This window comes from Pleurodeles waltl, chromosome 9 (genome assembly GCF_031143425.1).
Source record: "Pleurodeles waltl isolate 20211129_DDA chromosome 9, aPleWal1.hap1.20221129, whole genome shotgun sequence".
In the NCBI taxonomy this organism is placed as follows: Eukaryota; Metazoa; Chordata; class Amphibia; order Caudata; family Salamandridae; genus Pleurodeles; species Pleurodeles waltl.
Window position 1 is genome coordinate 1,180,315,919 of NC_090448.1, and position 23,928 is coordinate 1,180,339,846.

Below are 23,928 nucleotides of genomic sequence, written 5' to 3' on the forward strand. Positions count from 1 at the left end.
CCCGCACAGAGCTAGCATTCCTCCCCTCTACCCCGCGTAGTGCCTTCTCATAGCCCCGCACAGTGCTAGCACTGCTTCCCTCTGCCCCAGTGCAGTGCCTTCTCATAGCCCCGCACAGTGCTAGCACTGCTTCCCTCTGCCCCGGCGCAGTGCCTTCTCATAGCCCCGCACAGAGCTAGCATTCCTCCCCTCTACCCCAGCGCAGTGCCTTCTCATAGCCCGCACAGTGCTAGCATTGCTTCCCTCTGCCCCAGTGCAGTGCCTTCTCATAGCCCCGCACAGAGCTAGCATTCCTCCCCTCTACCCCGCGTAGTGCCTTCTCATAGCCCCGCACAGTGCTAGCACTGCTTCCCTCTGCCCCAGTGCAGTGCCTTCTCATAGCCCCGCACAGTGCTAGCACTGCTTCCCTCTGCCCCGGCGCAGTGCCTTCTCATAGCCCAGCACAGTGCTAGCATTCCTCCCCTCTACCCCGGCGCAGTGCCTTCTCATAGCCCCGCACAGGGCTAGCACTGCTTCCCTCTGCCCCGGCGCAGTGCCTTCTCATAGCCCCGCACAGTGCTAGCATTGCTTCCCTCTGCCCCGGCGCAGTGCCTTCTCATAGCCCCGCACAGTGCTAGCACTGCTTCCCTCTGCCCCGGCGCAGTGCCTTCTCATAGCCCGCACAGTGCTAGCATTGCTTCCCTCTGCCCCGATGCAGTGCCTTCTCATAGCCCCGCACAGAGCTAGCATTCCTCCCCTCTACCCCGCGTAGTGCCTTCTCATAGCCCCGCACAGTGCTAGCACTGCTTCCCTCTGCCCCGGCGCAGTGCCTTCTCATAGCCCCGCACAGTGCTAGCACTGCTTCCCTCTGCCCCGGCGCAGTGCCTTCTCATAGCCCGCACAGTGCTAGCTTTGCTTCCCTCTGCCCCGATGTAGTGCCTTCTCATAGCCCCGCACAGTGCTAGCATTCCTCCCCTCTACCCCGGCGCAGTGCCTTCTCATAGCCCCGCACAGTGCTAGCACTGCTTCCCTCTGCCCCGGCGCAGTGCCTTCTCATAGCCCCGCACAGTGCTAGCATTGCTTCCCTCTGCCCCAGTGCAGTGCCTTCTCATAGCCCCGCACAGTGCTAGCATTGCTTCCCTCTACCCCGGCGCAGTGCCTTCTCATAGCCCGCACAGTGCTAGCACTGCTTCCCTCTGCCCCGATGCAGTGCCTTCTCATAGCCCCGCACAGAGCTAGCATTCCTCCCCTCTACCCCGCGTAGTGCCTTCTCATAGCCCCGCACAGTGCTAGCACTGCTTCCCTCTGCCCCGGCGCAGTGCCTTCTCATAGCCCCGCACAGTGCTAGCACTGCTTCCCTCTGCCCCGGCGCAGTGCCTTCTCATAGCCCGCACAGTGCTAGCTTTGCTTCCCTCTGCCCCAGTGCAGTGCCTTCTCATAGCCCGCACAGAGCTAGCATTGCTTCCCTCTGCCCCAGTGCAGTGCCTTCTCATAGCCCGCACAGTGCTAGCATTGCTTCCCTCTACCCCGGCGCAGTGCCTTCTCATAGCCCGCACAGTGCTAGCACTGCTTCCCTCTGCCCCGATGCAGTGCCTTCTCATAGCCCCGCACAGAGCTAGCATTCCTCCCCTCTACCCCGCGTAGTGCCTTCTCATAGCCCCGCACAGTGCTAGCACTGCTTCCCTCTGCCCGGCGCAGTGCCTTCTCATAGCCCCGCACAGTGCTAGCACTGCTTCCCTCTGCCCCGGCGCAGTGCCTTCTCATAGCCTGCACAGTGCTAGCTTTGCTTCCCTCTGCCCCAGTGCAGTGCCTTCTCATAGCCCCGCACAGTGCTAGCACTGCTTCCCTCTGCCCCAGTGCAGTGCCTTCTCATAGCCCGCACAGTGCTAGCATTGCTTCCCTCTACCCCGGCGCAGTGCCTTCTCATAGCCCGCACAGTGCTAGCACTGCTTCCCTCTGCCCCGATGCAGTGCCTTCTCATAGCCCCGCACAGAGCTAGCATTCCTCCCCTCTACCCCGCGTAGTGCCTTCTCATAGCCCCGCACAGTGCTAGCACTGCTTCCCTCTGCCCCGGCGCAGTGCCTTCTCATAGCCCCGCACAGTGCTACCACTGCTTCCCTCTGCCCCGGCGCAGTGCCTTCTCATAGCCCGCACAGTGCTAGCATTGCTTCCCTCTGCCCCAGTGCAGTGCCTTCTCATAGCCCCGCACAGTGCTAGCATTGCTTCCCTCTGCCCCGGCGCAGTGCCTTCTCATAGCCCCGCACAGAGCTAGCATTGCTTCCCTGTGCCTGATGCAGTGCCTTCTCATAGCCCGCACAGAGCTAGCATTGCTTCCCTCTGCCCCGATGCAGTGCCTTCTCCTAGCCCCGCACTGTGCTAGCATTCCTCCCCTCTACCCCGGCGCAGTGCCTTCTCATAGCCCCGCACAGTGCTAGCACTGCTTCCCTCTGCCCCAGTGCAGTGCCTTCTCATAGCCCCGCACACAGCTAGCATTGCTTCCCTGTGCCTGATGCAGTGCCTTCTCATAGCCCCGCACTGTGCTAGCATTCCTCCCCTCTACCCCGGCGCAGTGCCTTCTCATAGCCCGCACAGTGCTAGCTTTGCTTCCCTCTGCCCCAGTGCAGTGCCTTCTCATAGCCCCGCACAGAGCTAGCATTGCTTCCCTCTGCCCCGGCGCAGTGCTGTCTCATAGCCCCGCACAGAGCTAGCATTGCTTCCCTCTGCCCAGGCGCAGTGCCTTCTCATAGCCCCGCACAGTGTTAGCATTGCACATCTAAGGCCTGGCATTGAGCCTGCTCATGACATGGCACAGTGCTAACTAGTACTGCGTCGCCTTGCCCTTGTGCAGTGCCTCCCCATGGTCTGGCACATTGCTAGCTAGTATTTCCTCCCCGTGGCCTGGTACAGTTCAAGCATTGTGTCCCTCTGCCTGGCGCAGTCTCTCTTCACAGCCTGGCACATTCCTGGCAATGCACACCCAGGTCCTGGCACCATGCCTACTCTTGGCCTGGCACAGTACTAGCAGTGCACACCCATCACCTGATGCAGTAGCAGCCATCCACCCACTTGGCCTAATACAATGCTGGAAGCCCTTCCCTGTGGCCTGGTGCACTGTACCTACCCAAGGGAGCCGTCTTCCTAGAACCACAGGACAAACAGTAGTGCCGGCTCATCGTCCCTTCCTCACACAGCTGGTCGACCAAGCTGTCCTCATACAGGAACGCATCCATGTGCACTACAGGCTTGGTGCTCTGCTGCATCTGAAATAAATCAAAGGACATCCCTAGGAGTCAATGAGACACACTGGTGCTGCACCTGAAGGAAGTCAAAGGACAGCCCAACTCCCCCCTCCCAAGGCAATCCAACACACTGGGGCCTCACCTGATGGAAGTCAAAGGTCAGCCCTCCACCCCTCCCCCCACCCAAAAGAGGCAATGAGACACTCTGGCCTACACCTGAAAAAGGTCAAACGACCCCCCCTGAGAGGCAATGAGACACAGGCAATGCACCTGAAGAAGTCAAAGGACAGCCCCTAAGAGGCGATAAGACATGGGTAGTGCACCTGAAGGAAGTCAAAGGACAGCCCCTAAGAGGCAATGAGACACTCTGGCCTACACCTGAAGGAAGTCAAAGGACAGCCCTTAAGAGGGAATGAGACAAGGGCACTGCACCTGAAGGAAGTCAAAGGACGGCCCCCCCAAGAGGCAATGAGACACACTGGTGCTGCACCTGAAGAAAGTCAAAGGACCCCCCCCACCCCAAGAGGGAATGAGACACACTGACTTACCCCTGAAGGAAGTCCAAGGACAGCCCCTAAGTGGCAATGAGAGACACAGGTACAGCACCTGAAGGAAGTCAAAGGATAGTCCCTAAGAGGCAATGATACACAGGCACTGCACCTGAAGGAAGTCAAAGGGCCCCCCCCCTCCACCCCCCCCCCAGAGGCAATGAGGCACTGGGGATGCACCTGAAGGAAGTCAAAGGACAACCCCTGTAAGAAAGTAATCTTGCCTGGCATGTTACCCCCATATTTCACTGTGTGTATGTTGTTTTAGCCCTTGTGTATGTCACAGTATGTGCCCTGTATGTGTTCCCTGTGTGGTGCCTAACTATAACTGAGGCTCGGCTAACCAGAACCTTAGTGTTTATGCTCTCTCTGCTTTCTAAATTTTTCACTGCAGGCTAGTGACTAAATTTACCAATTCTCATTGGCACACTGGTACACCCATATAATTCCCTTGTATATGGAGGGGGGGGGGGGGGAGGGGGGTTCCAGGAGATCCCTATGGGCTGCAGCATTTCTTTTGCAGCCTGCGTGAAATAACGTCCACATTATTTCACAGCCATTTTCACTGCACATAAGTAACTTAAGTCACCTATATGTCTAACCTTCACCTGGTGAAGGTTGGGTGCAAGGTTACTTAGTGTGTGGGCACCCTGGCACTAGCCAAGGTGCCCCCACATCGTTCAGGGCAAATTCCCCAGACTTTGTGAGTGCGGGGACACCATTACACGCATGCACTATACATAAGTCATTACCTATGTATTGCGTCACAATGGTAACTCCGAACATGGCCATGTAACATGTCTAAGATCATGGAATTGTCACCCCAATACCATTCTGGTATTAGGGGTGACAATTCCATGAGCCCCCAGGTCTCTAGCACAGAACCCGGGTACTGCCAGACTACCTTTCCGGGGTTTCCACTGCTGCCAACTCCTCAGACAGGTTTCTGCCCTCTTGGGGTCCAGGCAGCCCTGGCCCACGAAGGCAGAACAAAGGATTTCCTCTGAGAGAGGGTGTTAGGTGTGAAGAGCTGGGGAGGAGCAGCCTTCCCAAGCCTCTGTAAATGCTTTGATGGGCACAGATGGTGCCCATCTCTGCATAAGCCAGTCTACACCGGTTCAGGGAACCCCCAGCCCTGCTCTGGCGCGAAACTGGACAAAGGAAAGGGGAGTGACCACTCCCCTGACCAGTACCTCCCAGGGGAGGTGCCCAGAGCTCCTCCAGTGTGTCCCAGACCTCTGCCATCTTGGAAACAGAGGTGTTGGGGGCACACTGGACTGCTCTGAGTGGCCAGTGCCAGCAGGTGACGTCAGAGACCCCCCCTGATAGGCTCTTACCTTTCTTGGTAGCCAATCCTCCTTTCCTGGTAGCCAAACCTCCTTTTCTGGCTATTTAGGGTCTCTGCTTTGGGGAATTCTTCAGATAACGAATGCAAGAGCTCACCAGAGTTCCTCTGCATCTACCTCTTTGACTTCTACCAAGGATCGACCGCTGACTGCTCCAGGGCGCTTGCAAAACCGCAACAAAGTAGCAAGACGACTACCAGCAACATTGTAGAGCCTCATCCTGCCTGCATGCTCTGGGGGTCATCTGCCTCCACCCTGCACCAGAAGCCAAGAAGAAATCTCCTGTGGGTCGACGGAATCTTCCCCCTGCTATCGCAGGCACCAAAAGACTGCATCATTGGTCCTCTGGGTCACCTCTCATCCTGACGAGCGTGGTCCCTGGAACACAGGAACTCTATCCAAGTGACTCCCACAGTCCAGTGGTCCAAGTTTGGTGGAGGTAAGTCCCACGCTAGACTGCAAACCTGTGTACTGCGTGATTTGCAGCTGCTCTGGCTTCTGTGCACTCTTCCAGGATTTCCTTCGTGCACAGCCTAGCCTGGGTCCCCAGCACTCCGTCCTGAAAGTGCTCAAACCGCTGAGTTGGCCTCCGACGTCGTTGGACCCTCTTTTGTAACTCTGCGTGGACTCTGGTTCACTCTTCTTCCAAGTGCCTGTTCAGGTACTTCTGCGGGTGCTACCTGTTTCTGTGAGGGTTCTCCGAGGCGCTGAGCGCCCCCTCTGTCTCCTCCTCCAAGGGGCGACATCCTGGTCCTTCCTGGCCCTCAGCAGCACCCAAAAACCTCTACCGCGACCCTTGCAGCTAGCAAGGCTTGTTTGCGGTATTTCTGCATGGGAAGACTTCTGCAACCTTCTTCGCAACGTGGGACATCTTCCATCCAAAGGAAAAGTTCCTAGTCCTCTTCGTTGTTGCAGAATTCCAAGCTTCTTCCACCCGGAGGATTCATCCGGGGTTTTCTGGGCTCCTGCCTGACCCCTCCCCCCCTCCCCAAGACACTATCGTGACTCTTGGACTTGGTCGCCTTGCAGGTCCTCAGGTCCAGGGATCCACCTTCAGTGCCTTGCTGGTGTTTGTTGTTCTTGCAGAATCCCCCTATCACGACTATTGTGCTCTTTTCAGGGTCTTGGGGTGGGGTATCTTGGGACACCCTGACTGTTTTCTTACAGTCCCAGTGACCCTCTACAAGCTCCCATAGGTCTGGGGTCCATTCGTGATTTGTGATTCGCATTCCACTTTTGGAGTATATGGTTTGTGTTGCCCCTAGACCTATTGCAACCTATTGTAATTCTAAACTGTTTGCATTACTTTTCTGACTCTTACTTACCTGTTTTGGGTTTGTGTACATATAACTTGTGTATATTACTTACCTTCTTACTGAGGGTACTCACTGAGATACTTGTGGCATATTGTCATAAAAATAAAGTACCTTTATTTTTAGTAACTCTGAGTATTGTGTTTTCTTATGATATTGTGCATATGATATCAGTGGTATAGTAGGAGCTTTGCATGTCTCCTAGTTCAGCCTAAGCTCTTTGCCATAGCTACCTTCTATCAGCCTAAGGTGCTAGAAACACCTCTATTCTACTAATAAGGGATAACTGGACCTCGCATAAGGTGTAAGTACCTTTGGTACCCACTACAAGCCAGGCCAGCCTCCAACAGCCCCTAAGAGGCAATAGCACACAGGTATTGCACCTGAAGGAAATTAAAGGACAGCCCCACCCCCCCAAAAGAGGCAATGAGAAACACAGGCACTGCACCTGCCGTGAAGGAAGTCAAAGGACAGCTTCCCCCCCCAGAGGCAATGAGACACTCTGGCCTACACCTGAAAGAAGTCAAAGGACCCCCCCCCCTCCCAAGAGGCAATGAGACACTCTGGCCTACACCTGAAGGAAGTCAAAGGACCCCCCCCTCCCAAGAGGCAATGAGACACTCTGGCCTACACCTGAAGGAAGTCAAAGGACAGCCCCTAAGAGGCAATGAGAGACACAGGTACTGCACCTGAAGGAAGTCAAAGGACAGCTTCCCCCCACCGCAATGTGACACTCTGGCCTACACCTGAAGGAAGTCAAAGGGCCTCCCCCCCCCCCTCCCAAGAGGCAATGAGACACACTGGCCTACACCTGAAGGAAGTCAAAGTAAGTGTTGCAATAAGACAGGAATACTATGCTCCCTACTTGTAATGATGAAGTTACATATCACTACTTCCAAATCTGTAAGCTAGCTCAACATATGAGCTCCACCTTCACCTCTGGCTCAGCATCCTCCTCTCAGCGCACTAGGACAGGGCCCCTTATCAGAAGTGGATGCTGCGTGACTGACAGCACAGAAAATACAATGGTTCCGCCCCCAAAAAGTTAGATATATTTGTTTGTTTTTACTGTATGTCCCATCTATTAATGTGTTGAGTGAGGATCCTCTAACACTGACATGCATATGATCCAAAGAGCAACAAGAGAACACTTTAGTTTCAATGCGAGCATAACTTGTAAAAAGTGAACCTAACAATGTGTGGCCAGAAGTGTGGACAGCCCCAAAACAATTTTACAGATAACAAAATCATTCAGAACCAGCACTGGCAAAGGCAACAGGTCTCGCCTTTGTGAAAGTTACTGGCTTTCCAAGGGGTTTTTGCCAGGTCGTACAGTTGTGTGGCTGTGCAGCATGGCTAAGAGTAAAGTTAGCAAAAAAAGTGCTATGACTCGGCCAGCGCTGCCTGCAAAGTATCGCTGTTTTTTCTGATGGCGAGTGGATGCGGAGGAAAACAAACATGGCAAATCTGCAGCTCGCACAATGGGGAGGATGGAGGTGGGAACATCCCCAGTGCCCTGGAAGACCGTACCAAGTCAAATGTACCCGAACATCTGTGTCCATAGGCACGGCCATTGGAGTTATGCGACTGTGCTGCTGCGGCAATTTCCACATAATTATGGACCTGCCACATTTATGAGAGTGACGAAGAAGCTAATCAATAATGAAGTAATGGGCAGGTTGAAAAACACTTTTTAGATTTTTTTTTTTATGAACAATAGATCGTCGCAAGCGACAGCACGAATGCGCTGCTTAGAGGCCCTACCTAAAAACAACCCTACCACCTCTTCATTAAGATGTCCCAATTATAATTTTATCCCAATGATGACCCCCGACTTCCGCTACCGGGCAGAAATAACGAGTATACATACGCATCTCAAAGCAATTTCCTTTGCACTAATCATCAATATATTGCTGGTCCTACGTATCCCTAAGTCTGACCAGCCACTTGTCTACACACTTTATGGGGGAGCAGAAGACTTTTCTTAGCTGTACAAATTCTTTTTTTAGCTTTGGTTGAAGTGCAAAATAATGCCAAAGCATAACTACTACTGGTTGATACAGCACTTGCTGGTTTGCAACATTAACCTGCAGGCGTTCCTAGGACCTATCCACACAAAGGTCGAGGCTTCCCCAGGCGATTCTTTGATTAGGAGAGTTGAACAATCCTACAATGAACTACTTAGAAATGATTGTATACACCACAGTAAATATACCAACTTTCAATATAGATGCAACACTTAAAAAACAATTGATCTGCCTGCCACAGATACTGCAAAAAGAACAGATGATGGACGGAATGCAGAACAAATCAAACATTCACCCCCAGTCACAAAGATCTGGGTTTAATCCATCGTTTTTTTGCTCACCACGCCACCCCAGTTTGGACCCCCAGTCACAAAGATCTGCAGCAGGGATTACAAATAAATAAGAATAGCAGTCAAAACAAACACAAATGTCAAACAGTCAGCAACAGTGTTGCATGGACTGACCTTAACAGCCCTCATTGAAGCCTTCACTGAACATGTTAGGAAAGTGCACATAACATGTGTAATCCCTCCCAGAAGAACCCACGAGCTCTTGATCATCCTCTATTACAGAAACCAGCAGCATTCAGCAAAAGAACACTTATCACGTCCAAGACAGCAGACCAAAGATGACCATGAGCACAGCCTTGGTGCAACTGGAAGAGGACTCTGAGCCTCCGCCGCTGGTGGTTCAACGTTGTGGCATAGGTACAGCTACTTAACCCCTTAACTGATAGGCCTTCAGCTGGTGGCAATCTGGCGCGGTATACTGTTGGGTGACTTTGTGGTCCTCTAGCCCTGAGGAATTTGTAAAAAAATTCTCCTGGCAATGAAACGTTGGCCATTCGCTACTCTGTGGTAAGATTAGGAGCCCTGTTTTCAACCACGTGCCAAAGGCCCATACACTGTAAACCACTGGGGGGTCTCTTGCGGACATTTTTAGCCTCCTTTTAGCCTGGGTCATTTTAATTTACAGAGATGTGAACTACGTTACCCATGGGGACCTTACACACGGCATTGTAGGTATTGATGCAGACGTAGCATTAGAAATACAGCTCGTCAACCTACACTCCATAGTAGATTTAGGAACGGGGCTTCCCCTGCAAGCACAGGAAAGTGCCAACGGTGCCATGTTAAGTCGGTTGGTAGCAAATCCGAAAGGTTTCTGGTGGTTGCATCTGTGAGGCACTTTCAATCTCACACTATTTTGGTCATTTTGTTAACACCACACTTTGTTTTCATACTAGACTTGCCCCCACATGCAATGACCACAAACTTAGAGGGTTAGGGCCCTTATTGCAGAAGTCTTTGAACGGTTTTTACCAGGACATTTTTTTAGGGGTATTAGGAGATTGGGGTTTTCAGTCTTTTTTTTAATGACTGGCAGTGGAGGGCACCCCATTTTCCTCCAACTTTCCCCTCCACAGATACTTTGGGGACAGAAGTACAGCCTGCCAGCCACTAGCAAGAAGAGGAGGAACACCACAGCATCAGTAGGCGGACCTTCAGCTGCACTTTGTTCAGTAATGTCTTGCAGCAATGTTGATACTGATCAACTGAAAATTATAATCAAAGGGACATTCTAGGCCGGAAAGAGTCTGTGAGCTGCAGGAGTCATAAGCAGTCCACTTTCAGACACTTCCATAACTGATGAGAAAGGTTTAGCTTTAAGAGACTCCAAAAGCTAAATGACAAAACTTACAAACGTATAACTTTTTAATATGCAAAGCAAACCCTGCTTCAGAATGAGGAGTACAAACCACCAGGAGAAGCCCTGCAACTGCCGTTGGGAAGAAAACAACTTGCGGCTAGGAGGCTCAACAACTTCTAACTACTGAAATAACAGAGAATTTATAACACTAAACAGACTAGGTCCCCACAGCAAGAGGAAGAGCAGCACATGCCTCTCAGAAGGGCACCAAAGACCCCTACCAACTGAAAAATAGGGGGTGGTGGGGGGAACGTTACCCAAGAAGGATCCAAACTCCTCCACCACAATATGGGGGACAATGATGAACGTCCACCAGAAGTCTCAACAAAGTGCTAAACGAAAATTGTAAGGAACTGGGTTTTTGTTGCAGAACCCCCCCCCACGCCACACACACACACACTTTGTGCATGGTATTTGATGCAACTGACTGAAGTGCACTGGGGCTCTCCCAACCAAGTCCCCAATGCCAGTGTTCTTTCTCCCTAAACTGCACAGTTGTTTCCCCAATTGGCAAAACCTTTAGCACCCGCTGTAAGTCCCTAGTAAATGGTAACCCTGGTACCTAGGGCCTGGGTACTAAAAGAGGTTCCTAGGGCTGAAGCACGAAGTGTGTCACCCTAAGGGACCCGTCACCACGTACATGACAGGCCGCTCTGCAGGCTGCGTGTCTTGGTGCAGACAAACGTGAAAACACAACATGGCCACAGCCTGTGTGCCTCTAGCACTGCATGCAATATATGTAAGTCACCCTCTAGCAGGCCTTACAGCCCTAAGGCAGGTGCATTATATTACACGTGAAGGCATAGCTGCACGAGCAGATATGCGCCTGCTATGTCTTTGTCGATTCTCAGACATAGTATGGGACCAGGAAAGCCATTTTAAATGCATGTGCTGGACACTGGTCACTATAAGTTCTCCAGCTACATGATGGCGTCACAGAAGATCAGGATGTTTGGTGTCAAACATCTCGCATTGTTGAACCCACACTGATGCCAGTGCGGGATTTACTCTGACTACGTGCGGGTGTACAAAATTGGAAGAGAACTAGGCGCTCTGGGTAATGAGGTAAATATCAAACTAGAACCAATTCTCTGACGGTGCGCCCTTGAAAGACCCCACCCCTGAGCCTTAAATGTGTGCTGATGCACACCTATAAATCATTAACCACAAGAGGCACTCGTTCCAATAGCAAAATGTAACAGAAATTGAAAATAGAGTACTCTGGAGTCAGTGTTGTAAACACAAAAGCAATATTCCATATATTTCTGGAAACATAAAATGATCTTTAACGCATGTTTCGATATCCCACAATTGAATATCAATGTCCAAGTCCAATTCCATAAAGTTTTAAGAGACTGTCATGTGTGTTGCTCCACTCTCATTACATGACCAAAATTCAAAGTCCATATGTCTTCAATCCAAAATCAATCACGTTCTCCAAAGGTGCCATATAATTGTGTCATCAATACTGGTTTCAACCTCACATATCACATTAACAGCCAACACGTGTTTCATCCAGGAGTTTCCCAATGACTTCGTCAGGGCTGCAATTGTATAAATTCATATTAATTCAATCTGAATCCATCATTCTGGTTGAACGATGATATCAAGAAACCACCACCAATTCACCAAGAGGTGGGATAGATAATTTGTTAGAATTATTTGAACATATGCATCCTCATGTGTGATAGTACCCCATAATATGATCTTCGTGCATCAGGTTAATAGTTAAAAACGTGAAATTAGTGCACAACTGTAAGAATTACTAAATTGTATCCAATATAGAGATTCTAAATCCCATAAATCACATACCTTAAATATCATTACGTAACCCTAATGCATAGTGAGACCTCTAGTATATGTGAGAGTATGCCCAAAGTCTTACCTACAAATATACAAATCCGTATCCTAGCGGAAGTACTGCTTATTGGAATGCCCAAATGTATACTGCACGCCAAACAAGAATGTCCTGATGTTGATATCTTCTTTAGAACAAGTATGAATACCAGCTAAATGACTTGCCATTCAAGCATCAGACATTAATATCACCATCATCCCTGAGACCACATACATTTACATCTAAAGTTATCTGGAGCACTCCTTTCCACTATAAGTATTCAAAATATATCAAATTGTCAACACTTGCAAAATATCTTCATTGTACATACAATTATGATCATGACAATGCATGTCACAAAGTGCCTAATAGTTCACCCCACTATCAATATAAAACAAAATATAACCAAACCATATCCTTTTAACTATAAATGTAAGGTCTGAACTGGATTATCGACGCATATCAAAAATTACTGTTGCTATAAACAATCCAGAACTTCTCATGGCATACCGCCATCGAACACACCGACTTACCCGATTTCTAGTCGTATTATTGAGCTTCAAAAACTCTAATCTACTTCCTACACGCGAATACGCGTCGGGATCATATATATCTTATCCGCGATCGGCCGCGTCTTCCGACCTTAAATAAAGAAGGCGGCTGGATACTAACACGTTTCCTATGATCTCGCGCTAATAGATCCAGTCTTACACCCATAATATAAAAGAAGGGCTAAAATGCTGGCGGCCATCTTGGAAATAAACCTAAAACGAAATCACAACGAGGAGACCCACAGTTAACACCTAAATAAATATAAAGTATAAATATCAAATGCCCAATAGAGACGAAGATCCACAACCCGAAGTTAGTGTTAGAAAATAACTAATTTAGTGGAAGTTAGTAAGTAATTGAGAAGAAATGCAAGTATGAATGAGTATAGCTTATTGATACTAATAAGTTAAAAGAATGTTCGTAGTGATGTTATATCGTACTGATAGATTCCAAAGTTTTAGACAGGAGGATTTCCGTGTGGAGGGAAAGATGGATTCTTACTCTGCATATTACATCATAATATTATCAAGCTTATAAAAGACAAAATTTAAACCATGTGTATCATATACAATAAACATATCATTATACATTTTATACAGATAATTGAACTATTGGACTAACATATACTTCCATATAATATATCAGCTATCCAAAAAAAACATAGGTACATGTAAACGCAAGTAACATATTCACCTAATTTTGACAGGTCCATATAATGCAAATATATTGTCATATATACACTATCTATAATAGATATAGTAGGACCCATCATATCAATATACATTTTACGGACATTACTGACACCGACATAATGCATGCTTTTCCTAGTTACCAAGGAAATATTCAAGTTCCCTGTCTGTATTAAGAGCTATTTCGACTGCTCTCAATCGTAGTATCCATAAAGCCTCTTTCCTCCTTAACGTCAACTCTCTGTTGCCCCCCCTTGGGTCAATTCCTATATGGTCAATACCAAAAAATTCAAAGTTTTTGCAAGGTGGTTGTGATTCACAGGACATCATATGTGCCACTAATGGGTATCTGTAATCCTCATGTGCAAGTGCCCTCGCATGCTCTCCAATCCTTATTCTTAATGGACGGATTGTACTCCCAACATAATAACGGTTACACTTACATAGCACCACGTATACCACAAAGGAAGTGCCACAGTTAATATATGCTCTAATCTTAATATCTTACCCGAATAGTCTGTGAATTCCATTCTTTTTCGACTAGCCCGTTTGCATAGTCCACAATGTCCACAATTGCAAAAGCCAATTGTACGAGCAGAAAGCCAGTCCTCCTTAGCGTCATTCGAGGGATAACTCGGACTAAGAATACATCACAGAGATTTGCGTCTGCGGTACGTAATTTCTGGTTTTGTGCCAATAATATCCTTTAAAGTATCATCTTGTGACAAAATATGCCACTGCTTATGAATAAACTTCCGCAATAGTTTTGAGTTCTCAGAGTAATCTGTTATCAATCTAACTTTTCCTTGCTCACTACGATTAACATATTCCCTAGGCTTCAGTGTGTGTTCCCTATGAATATTTTTAATTCTACGTTTTGCGTTACTTATAATGTGCCTATGATATCCCCTTAGTTCAAAACGCTGGCACATATCCTCAATGCATTCCTCGAACTCCTTGTCTGTGCTACAATTGCGTCTTGCCCGAATCATTTCACCATACGGTATCGCTGCAATTTGATGGTGTGGGTGGGCACTTGCAGCATGTAAGATAGAATTACAAGCAGTAGATTTTCTATACAGCCTACTCTGGATACTATTGTTAGCAATATATAGTTGTACATCCAAAAAAATCTATACAAATATAGCTGTACTGGTACGTAAATTTCACATTCATATCATTCAGGTTAAGATATTCGCAAAACTCAATAAGTTGCTCCACACTTCCTGTCCAAATCATAAGGCAATCGTCAATATAACGACCCCAATAGAGTATATCCGAGTGCCATTTAGCGGCATCTGGGCCCCAGACCCACCTCTACTCAAACCAACCCATAAATAGGTTGGCGTAAGAAGGGGAAAATCTGGAGCCCATCGCCACACCCTGTTTCTGTCTATACCAATCCCTTTTGAAAAGAAAAAAAGTTATGTTGAGAATTAACTCTATCATATCTAGTATCATCCTAGTGTGTTCCCATGGGGTGATTGATTTTCTATTGAGAAACACCTCAACTGCCTTCAAACCCAGGTCATGTCTTATACATGTGTATAGACAGACAACATCCATGGTAACAAATAACATATTGGTGTCCCACTCAGTCACTTAAAAAACTTAGGATATGTGTAGTGTTTTTGATGTACAATGGTAAATTGTTAACCATAGGTTGAAGGAACACATCAACATACTCTGATATTTTTTCTGTAGGCCCCGAAATACCCGAAATAATGGGTGTCCCTGGTGGGAATGGTAATTCCTTGTGTATTTTCGGCAGGGTGTATATACATGGATACCTGGGTCAATCCACTGACAGATATTGATATTCATCTTAAGCAAGTAATTTATGCTCATGCCAATCTTTCAATTTTCTCTGTATACTAATGGTTAAACCCGGCATCAGGTTATATGTAAGTTTCTCATATCATCGTACATCCTGTAACTGAGTAGAAATGTCTTTCTCATAATCACACTTATTCATTATCACCACATTGCCTCCCTTGTCTGCTGGTCTAATGATTATTTGTTCATTTTGCTGGAGTTCCTTAAGAGCCTTCCTTTCTCCATGACTCAAATCGAGGGAGGTGAAATGTGGCGAAGCCTTATCTAGATCCCTGAAAGCTAAGTCAAAAAATATATCGAAATTATTGTTACCAATAAGCTTCGGGACCCATCTTGACTTCTTTTTCAGACCACTACCGATACTGATATTGTGCACTATATTCAAATCATTCAACACTTGTGAGAAAATAATTGGAAATTCCTCATATTCAGAGATAGATAACAATGTGGCTGTGTCTTAAATATCTTTAATTGAAAATTCATCTAAATTGAAACCCTGTACCAAGTTATCTCTATTTTGGATATCAGTTGGATTAAGTGAAAAGTATTTTTTCAATTTAAGTTTGCGAATAAATTTGAACAAATCTATTTTCAACTTGCTTATGTCTCCTTGATCCGTGGGACAAAAATTCAGACCCTTTTCCAACAATATTCTCATGTCTGTAGTAAGATTCATGTTTGACAAATTAACAATATTTATTGAGTCAGTTGAACTTTGATTTACACACGTTTGTCCCAGGATCTCGTCTTCATGCCTATTTTTTCTGTTGCGTTTTCTCCCCCCGCCTGCCCCTTCTATGTTTTGCCTCTTTTTGTTCTGGTCGCGATTGCTCTGCTTGATCCTCATAAGTTCTTGTAAAAAAACACCCCTACCAGTAGGTGGATTTTGTAGTGTACTGCCCACACCACCTTCAACATCACTGTCATTAGATATCTGAGCACTTGTAGACATAGAGCCTGAAGTAATAGAAGACTGTGATTCTTGTCTGCTCAAATTCGACTGTACCAAATGATCATATTTTCTCACAAAGGTAAACACCCTCCCTGATTCATAATCCCTTTCATCTCTTTTCAACTTCCTTGCTTTTCGCTGAGTAATTTCTTGTTGAAATTGAGAGAGAATCTCCTCTAAAATTTTATAATTTTTCTCTGTAGCCTCAGGAAGATTAAGTTCCTTGGGGCCAGATGTACGAAATCCATGAATTGCGACTCGCAAATTGCGAGTCAGAGAGACTCGCAATTTGCGAGTCGCAATTCAGGATGCAGAACGGTGTCTCAGACACCGTCTGCGACTCGCTATGGGGTCGCAAAGACCCACCTCATTAATAATAATGAGGTGGGTCGCTTTTTGCGACCCCATAGCGAGTCCCTGCACTCACAGGGATGGTGGCCTGCTGAAGTCAGCAGACCTCCATGTCTGTGACTGCTTTTTAAATAAAGCAGTTTTTTTTTTCATTTTGCAGCCCGTTTTCCTTAAAGGAAAACGAGTTGCAAAATGAAAAAATTACCGAAACCATTTGGTTTCGTTTTTTCATTGTAGGCAGTGGTCCATAGGACCACTGCCTGCTTTGAAAAAACATTTATGCCCACATTCACAAAGAGGAAGGGGTCCCATAGGTCACAAAGCAATTCTGAATTGCGATGCGAGTCGCAAATAGGAAGGGAACACCCCTTCCTATTTGCGAGTCGCATTCACAAATTGCGAGTCGGTACCGACTCGCAATTTGTGAATGAACATCGCGTTAGGCTGTTTGCATGGCGCAAACTGCGATTTTTGCAGTTTGCACCATGCAAACTGCTTCCTACATCTGGCCCTTAATTTCTGCCTCAAGTGTAGCTATTTCTATTTGTAATCTAGAAACCTTTCTTTCCGAATTAGTAATTAAGATGTCCATAAGTTTTAATGAACTAGAAAGGAGTGCTCCAGATAACTTTAGATGTAAATGTATGTGGTCTCAGGGATGATGGTGCTATTAATGTCTGATGCTTGAATGGCAAGTCATTTAGCTGGTATTCATACTTGTTCTAAAGAAGATATCAACATCAGGACATTCTTGTTTGGCGTGCAGTATACATTTGGGCATTCCAATAAGCAGTACTTCCGCTAGGATACGGATTTGTATATTTGTAGGTAAGACTTTGGGCATACTCTCACATATACTAGAGGTCTCACTATGCATTAGGGTTACGTAATGATATTTAAGGTATGTGATTTATGGGATTTAGAATCTCTATATTGGATACAATTTAGTAATTCTTACATTTGTGCACTAATTTCACGTTTTTAACTATTAATCTGATGCACGAAGATCATGATATTATGGGGTACTACCACACATGAGGATGCATATGTTCAAATAATTCTAACAAATTATCTATCCCACCTTTTGGGGAATTGGTGGTGGTTTCTTGATATCATCGTTCAACCAGAATGATGGATTCAGATTGCATTAATATGAATTTATACAATTGCAGCCCTGACGAAGTCATTGGGAAAGTCCCGGACGAAACACGTGTTGGCTATTAATGTGATATGTGAGGTTGAAACCAGTATTGATGACACAATTATATGGCACCTTTGGAGAACGTGACTGATTTTGGATTGAAGACATATGGACTTTGAATTTTGGTCATGTAATGAGAGTGGAGCAACACACATGACAGTCTCTTAAAACTTTATGGAATTGGACTTGGACATTGATATTCAATTGTGGGATATCGAAACATGCGTTGAAGATCATTTTATGTTTCCAGAAAAATATGGAATATTGCTTTTGTGTTTACACCACTGACTCCAGAGTACTCTATTTTCAATTTCTGTTACATTTTGTTATTGGAACGAGTGCCACTTGTGGTTAATGATTTATAGCAGTGCTGGATTTACCAATACATGCACCCAAAGGGCACCTTAGAGGTGCCCTTGTAACCCTACTAGCCTCTGGTGTGCTCACAGACTGGTTTCTACCAGCCTGCCATCCGAGACACCGTTCTGAACCCCTAGGGTGAGAGCCTTCTGCTCTCAGGAGGCCTAGAACAAAAGCCTGTCTGGAAAAACGGTGTAACACCCCCTCCCACAGGATGACCTACTAATTAGCCTTCCTAAGGCTGCAAGCCTCATAGGGCTGCCATCTTTAAAATGTGAATCTGGCTCCCCTCACAGGAGAGGAAGCCACTTCCCCGTCCACAGTCCATTTGGCACCTGGACACGTGTGAAAATTAGCTAGTCAGGTAGTAATGCCATCTCCAGGCTGGTACCACCTCTAAGGTGAGCTACTGCGAGGTGGACATGACCTTTCAAAAGTAGCCATCTTGGAGATGATATACTTAGGGATTCTGGGATCCCACAGGAAGTGGTCATATAGGGGGTGTAGTGACCCAAAGGGTCAGTAGCTCATTGGCTACTACTATACACACCCCTAAATTTGGTATTCTGGGGAGCCCCTGGTACCAGAGAAGCAGATCCTGACAACCTAAGAAGACCTAGGGCATAGAAGAGCTACAAAAGCAGAAAAGGAGAAAAGTAGCAGCTGACGTGGTACCAGCCCCACCGGCCTGTCTGCATCTATCGATAAAATCTGCGCCAAAGTCAACTTGTCCTGTAGCTCTGACTCCAGAAACCCGGGAGCACTGTCTGCCTTCAATAAAGACTCAAGACTTCCCTTGAACAGTGGACATGTTCTCCAAACATCTCCAAAGAAGGGACTTTGAAGCCCGTGGAACCGCCAAGACCCGACACCTGAAGACATCACTATACTTGCTGTCTCCGACCTGAGGTGAAGTGGACCACCTGTGCCAACAAGGTTCCCCTGCTCCTGAGAGTCAGCGTACATTGTGGTTTCACCCCTTCAGGACTCCCCAGTTGCCTGCAGCCTCTGCATGCAGACCCCCTATCCCGTGGCCTCTGTGGTGAAAGAAATCTGACACCTAATACAGCCACTGCACCAGTTGCCTCTGGCCAGAGTTGAAGTGGGCCATTAGTGTCAATGAAGTCCCCCAGCTCTCCTGAGCTCGAGTCCACTGTAGTTTCACCCCTACTAGACGATGCGTGCAGCCTCAGACCACAGGACCTCTCAACTGCGAGTGCTCCCTGACAAAAAAAACCAACACCAAAGGACACCTCTGCACCCGTCGCCTCGACTTGTAGAGAAGGGGACCAAAGGTGCATCTACGTCCCCAAGCACCCCATGTGTGTAACCTACCTGTTGGTTGTCCCCGACTGGCCTCCTAGCCAGAGCCTGCAGCCTTTTACCACGGAGACCGATCCCCATTGAAATACATTGGGCACCCGACGCTGTATCACACCTCTGCACCTGGCTGCCCCAGTGCCGCCTGGAGTGACCTGTGGGTGTGGTCCTGTCCCTTGCCTAATACTCACCTTAAGTCTCAGAGATTGGCTCCATAAGTCATCATACAGTACCTGTAGGAAGTTGGCTCTGTATGTACTATTTCAAAGTAAGAAATAGTATGCACATAGTCCAAGGGTTCCCCTTAGAGGTAAGATAGTGGCAAAAAGATAATTCTAATGCTCTATTTTGTGGTAGTGTGGTCGAGCAGTAGGCTTATCAGAGGGTAGTGTTAAGCATTTGTTGTATACACACACAGGCAATAAATGAGGAACACACACTCAAAAGGCTTACTCCAGGCCAATAGGTTTTTATATAGAAAAATATAGTTTCTTAGTTTATTTTAAGAACCACAGGTTCAAGATTTACAATCAATACTTTAAATGAAAGGTACTTCACTCAGATATCATAGGAACTTTGAATCAGCAAAATGGCATGTACAGTTTTGGCAAAAATGGCAATAAGCTATTTTAAAACTAGACAGTGCAAATTTCAACAGTTCCTGGGGGAGGTAAGTATTTGTTAGTTTTGCAGGTAAGTAAACCACCTACAGGGTTCAGGGCAACCCCAAAGTTACCACACCAGCAGCTCAGGGCCGGTCAGGTGCAGAGGTCAAAGTGGTGCCCAAAACGTATAGACTTCAATGGAGAAGGGGGTGCCCCGGTTCCAGTCTGCCAGCAAGTAAGTACCCGCGACTTCGGAGGGCAGACCAGGGGGGTTTTGTAGGGCACCACGGGGGACACAAGTCAGGACAGAAAGTACACCCTCAGCGGCACGGGGGCGGCCGGGTGCAGAGTGCAAACAGGCGTCGGGTTTGTAATGGAGTTCAATGGGAGACCCAGGGGTCTCTTCAGCGAAGCAGGCAGGCAAAGGGGGGGGGGGGGCTCCTCAGGGTAGCCACCACCTGGGCAAGGGAGAGGGCCACCTGGGGGTCGCTTCTGCACTGGAGGTCGGATCCTTCAGGTCCTGGGGGCTGCGGGTGCAGAGTCTTTACCAGGTGTCAGGTTCTTAGAAGCAGGCAGTCGAGGTCAGGGGGAGCCTCTGGATTCCCTCTGCAGGCGTCGCTGGAGGGGCTCAGGGGGGGTCAACTCTGGCTACTCACAGGGTCGCAGTCGCCGGGGAGTCCTCCCTGTAGTGTTGTTTCTCCGCAGGTCGAGCCGGGGGCGTCGGGTGCAGAGTGGAAAGTCTCACGCTTCCGGCAGGAAACGTGCAGTCCTTTAAAAGTTGTTTCTTTGTTGCAAAGTTGTTTCTTCTTTGGAGCAGAGCCACTGTCCTCTGGAGTTCTTGGTCCTTTTAGATGCAGGGTAGTCCTCTGAGGCTTCAGAGGTCGCTGGACCCTGGTGGATGCGTCGCTGGTGCAGTTTTTCTTGAAGTGGGGAGACAGGCCGGTAGGGCTGGGGCCAAAGCAGTTGGTGTCTCCGTCTTCTCTGCAGGGCTTTCAGGTCAGCAGTCCTTCTTTGTCTTCAGGTTGCAGGAATCTATCTTGCTTGGTTCTGGGGGCCCCTAAATACTCAATTTAGGGGTGTGTTTAGGTCTGGGGGGTTAGTAGCCAACGCTACTAGCCATGAGGGTGGCTACACCCTCTTTGTGCCTCTTCCCTGAGGGGAGGGGGGCACATCCCTAATCCTATTGGGGGAATCCTCCATCTGCAAGATGGAGGATTTCTAAAAGTCAGAGTCACCTCAGCTCAGGACACCTTAGGGGTTGTCCTGACTGGCCAGTGACTCCTCCTTGTTTTTCTCATTATCTCCTCTGGCCTTGCCGCCAAAAGTGGGGCCGTGGCCGGAGGGGGCGGGCATCTCCACTAGCTGGAATGCCCTGTGGCACTGTAACAAAGGGGGTGAGCCTTTGAGGCTCACCGCCAGGTGTTACAGTTCCTGCAGGGGGAGGTGAGAAGCACCTCCACCCAGTACAAGCTTTGTTACTAGCCACAGAGTGACAAAGGCACTCTCCCCATGTGGCCAGCAACATGTGTGGTGTGCGGCAGGCTGGCAAAACTAGTCAGCCCACACTGGAAGTCGGGTATGTTTTCAGGGGGCATCTCCAAGATGCCCTCTGGGGTGTATTTCACAATAAAATGTACACTGGCATCAGTGTGCATTTATTGTGCTGAGAAGTTTGATACCAAACTTCCCAGTTTTCAGTGTAGCCATTATGGTGCTGTGGAGTTCGTGTATGCCAGACTCCCAGACCATATGCTCTTATGGCTACCCTGCACTTACAATGTCTAAGGTTTTGCTTAGACACTGTAGGAGCATCGTGCTCATGCACCTATGCCCTCACCTATGGTAAAGTGCACCCTGCCTTAGGGCTGTAAGGCCTGCTAGAGGGGTGACTTATCTATGCCATGGGCAGTATGAGGTTGGCATGGCACCCTGAGGGGAGTGCCATGTCGACTTAGTCATTTTCTCCCCACCAGCACACACAAGCTGGCAAGGAGTGTGTCTGTGCTGAGTGAGGGGTCCCCAGGGTGGCATAAGACATGCTGCAGCCCTTAAAGACCTTCCCTGGCATCAGGGCCCTGGGTACCAGGGGTACCAGTTACAAGGGACTTACCTGGATGCCAGGGTGTGCCAATTGTGAAAACAAGGGTACAGTTTTAGGGAAAGAACACTGGTGCTGGGGACTGGTTAGCAGGCCTCAGCACACTTTCAAATCATAACTTGGCATCAGCAAAGGCAAAAAGTCAGGGGGTAACCATGCCAAGGAGGCATTTCCTTATAGTACCTGATTGCAGAACTTTTTTTTATTTATAAATATTTTTATATGCAATTTTAAACACCACATTAACACGCCCGAAGGCGAAGAGACAGGAAGCATTGGCATAGGAGTCAAAACATAGGCGTATCTCACAATTATATCGTAGTCATCTGTCATGCAAACGCAGGGTCGTGGTATTTACAATCACACATATTGTACCGGGAGCGGAGTGTAATAACAAGCCCAAATAGTAGCTCTGTGCTACGTGTCCTGCAAGTCGTGATATACTTTCCATGCACTGCACACCTTGTTAAATTTCCTCGGACAGCCATGAGCTTGATAAGTTACTTTTCCTGCCATCATGAAGAGATTCATCCATGCTCTCCACTCACTACGCGTGGAAGCCTTCAGGGATCCCCAGTGTTTTGCCACATCCCACCTTAGCCACCACCAGACCCAGATTACTGGGAAGGAGCTTAGGGCCAGATGTATGAAAAAATTATTTTGCGATTCGGAAATAGCTATTTTTACAAAATCGTTATTTCTGATTCGCAAAATGCAATGTATCATATTTGCGATTCGGTATTACGATTTCTTAAAAATCGCAAATGTTATTAACGAATCGCAAATTGCGATACAGCCCCCATTCGCATCTATGGGCCTGTCGGCCCATATTTGTGAATATTTTGCATGTACCAAATTGCGAATTCCTAACTGGAATTCGCAATTTGGGGAAATGCAAAGTCCAGGGTGCTGGGGGCCTAAGGCCCCCTCTGCTGCACCCCAAAACATTTTTTAACAATATATAAGGTGCACACATGCTAAAAGGGCATGTGTGCTTTACATGTAAATTGTAAAAATGCATTTTAAATGCTTTTTTAAAATTTGCACATGGTTACCACCAAGTTCAACGTGGTGGTAATAGCGATTCCTTAATGCCCAATTCGCATTAATTGCTTCATACATGTGCTTCAGAAATCGCAAATAAGGATTCCTTATTTGCGATTTCTTATTTAGAGAGTCGCAATTTGCAACTCTCTGAACAGGGTCGCAATTTTAAGGAATCGCTATTATAACGATTCCTTAAAATTGCATTCAGAATGTCCTTTGATACATCTGGCCATTACTGCGCAGCAAGTCAACCTCTATAGGGATATCCAGTAACACAACTCGGGTCAACCGGGATCTGCACGCCCAGTATCTCTCCAATTTCGCTAAGAATGCTAGCCCAATAGCTCTGGATATGTGGGCAAGACCATATTGTGTGCAGGAAGGTGCCCCTGCCCGCCCCGCAGCGAAGGCAAGCCGGGGTCGAGGCCCTCCCCATTTTGTGGAGCCTCGCTCTGTCACTGATTGCAGAACTTGTTCTTTCCTCCCATAAGATAACATTGTAGAACTCAGAAATTGCACTGTGTTCACTTTTTAAAGTGAAAATAATTTCTATTCTAAAACGTAGTTACCTGAACGATTTTTCTCCAATGCCTAAACATATATAAAGATACCTGTTATTTTTATAAATTGGTGTGGACCTCCGTTTTGGGTTGTGTATCTCATTTATTGACTATTGTGTGAATTTGTCGATGTCTTGCACTCCTCTGTGTTAAGCCTAAGGCTGCTCAACCAAACTACCTCTATATAGAGCACTTTGGGATTGCGTAGCAAGCCCTGCCCACCCACTGGGGAACTCCTGGACCCTTTAAACAGTATTAGCACAACACAAAGATCAAGGTTCCTACAGAAATGGACTGTCAGGAGAACCTATTGGCCTCTAACTGGAGGAGATTCACAAAGCAGCACCAAGATGAGGGC

At 47.5% G+C, this 23,928-nt stretch overlaps 1 protein-coding gene across 3 annotated transcripts in view; it reads right to left on the bottom strand.

The window, feature by feature from the left end:
- LOC138260518 (uncharacterized) overlaps window positions 1–23,928 on the bottom strand; it is a 68,542-nt gene that overhangs the window by 22,329 nt on the left and 22,285 nt on the right. For all 3 annotated transcript variants that reach the window (XM_069209110.1, XM_069209111.1, XM_069209112.1), the window contains exon 3: window positions 3,101–3,239. In XM_069209110.1, the coding sequence (XP_069065211.1) occupies window positions 3,101–3,239 (139 nt within the window). The remainder of the gene's footprint in view (window positions 1–3,100; window positions 3,240–23,928) is intronic.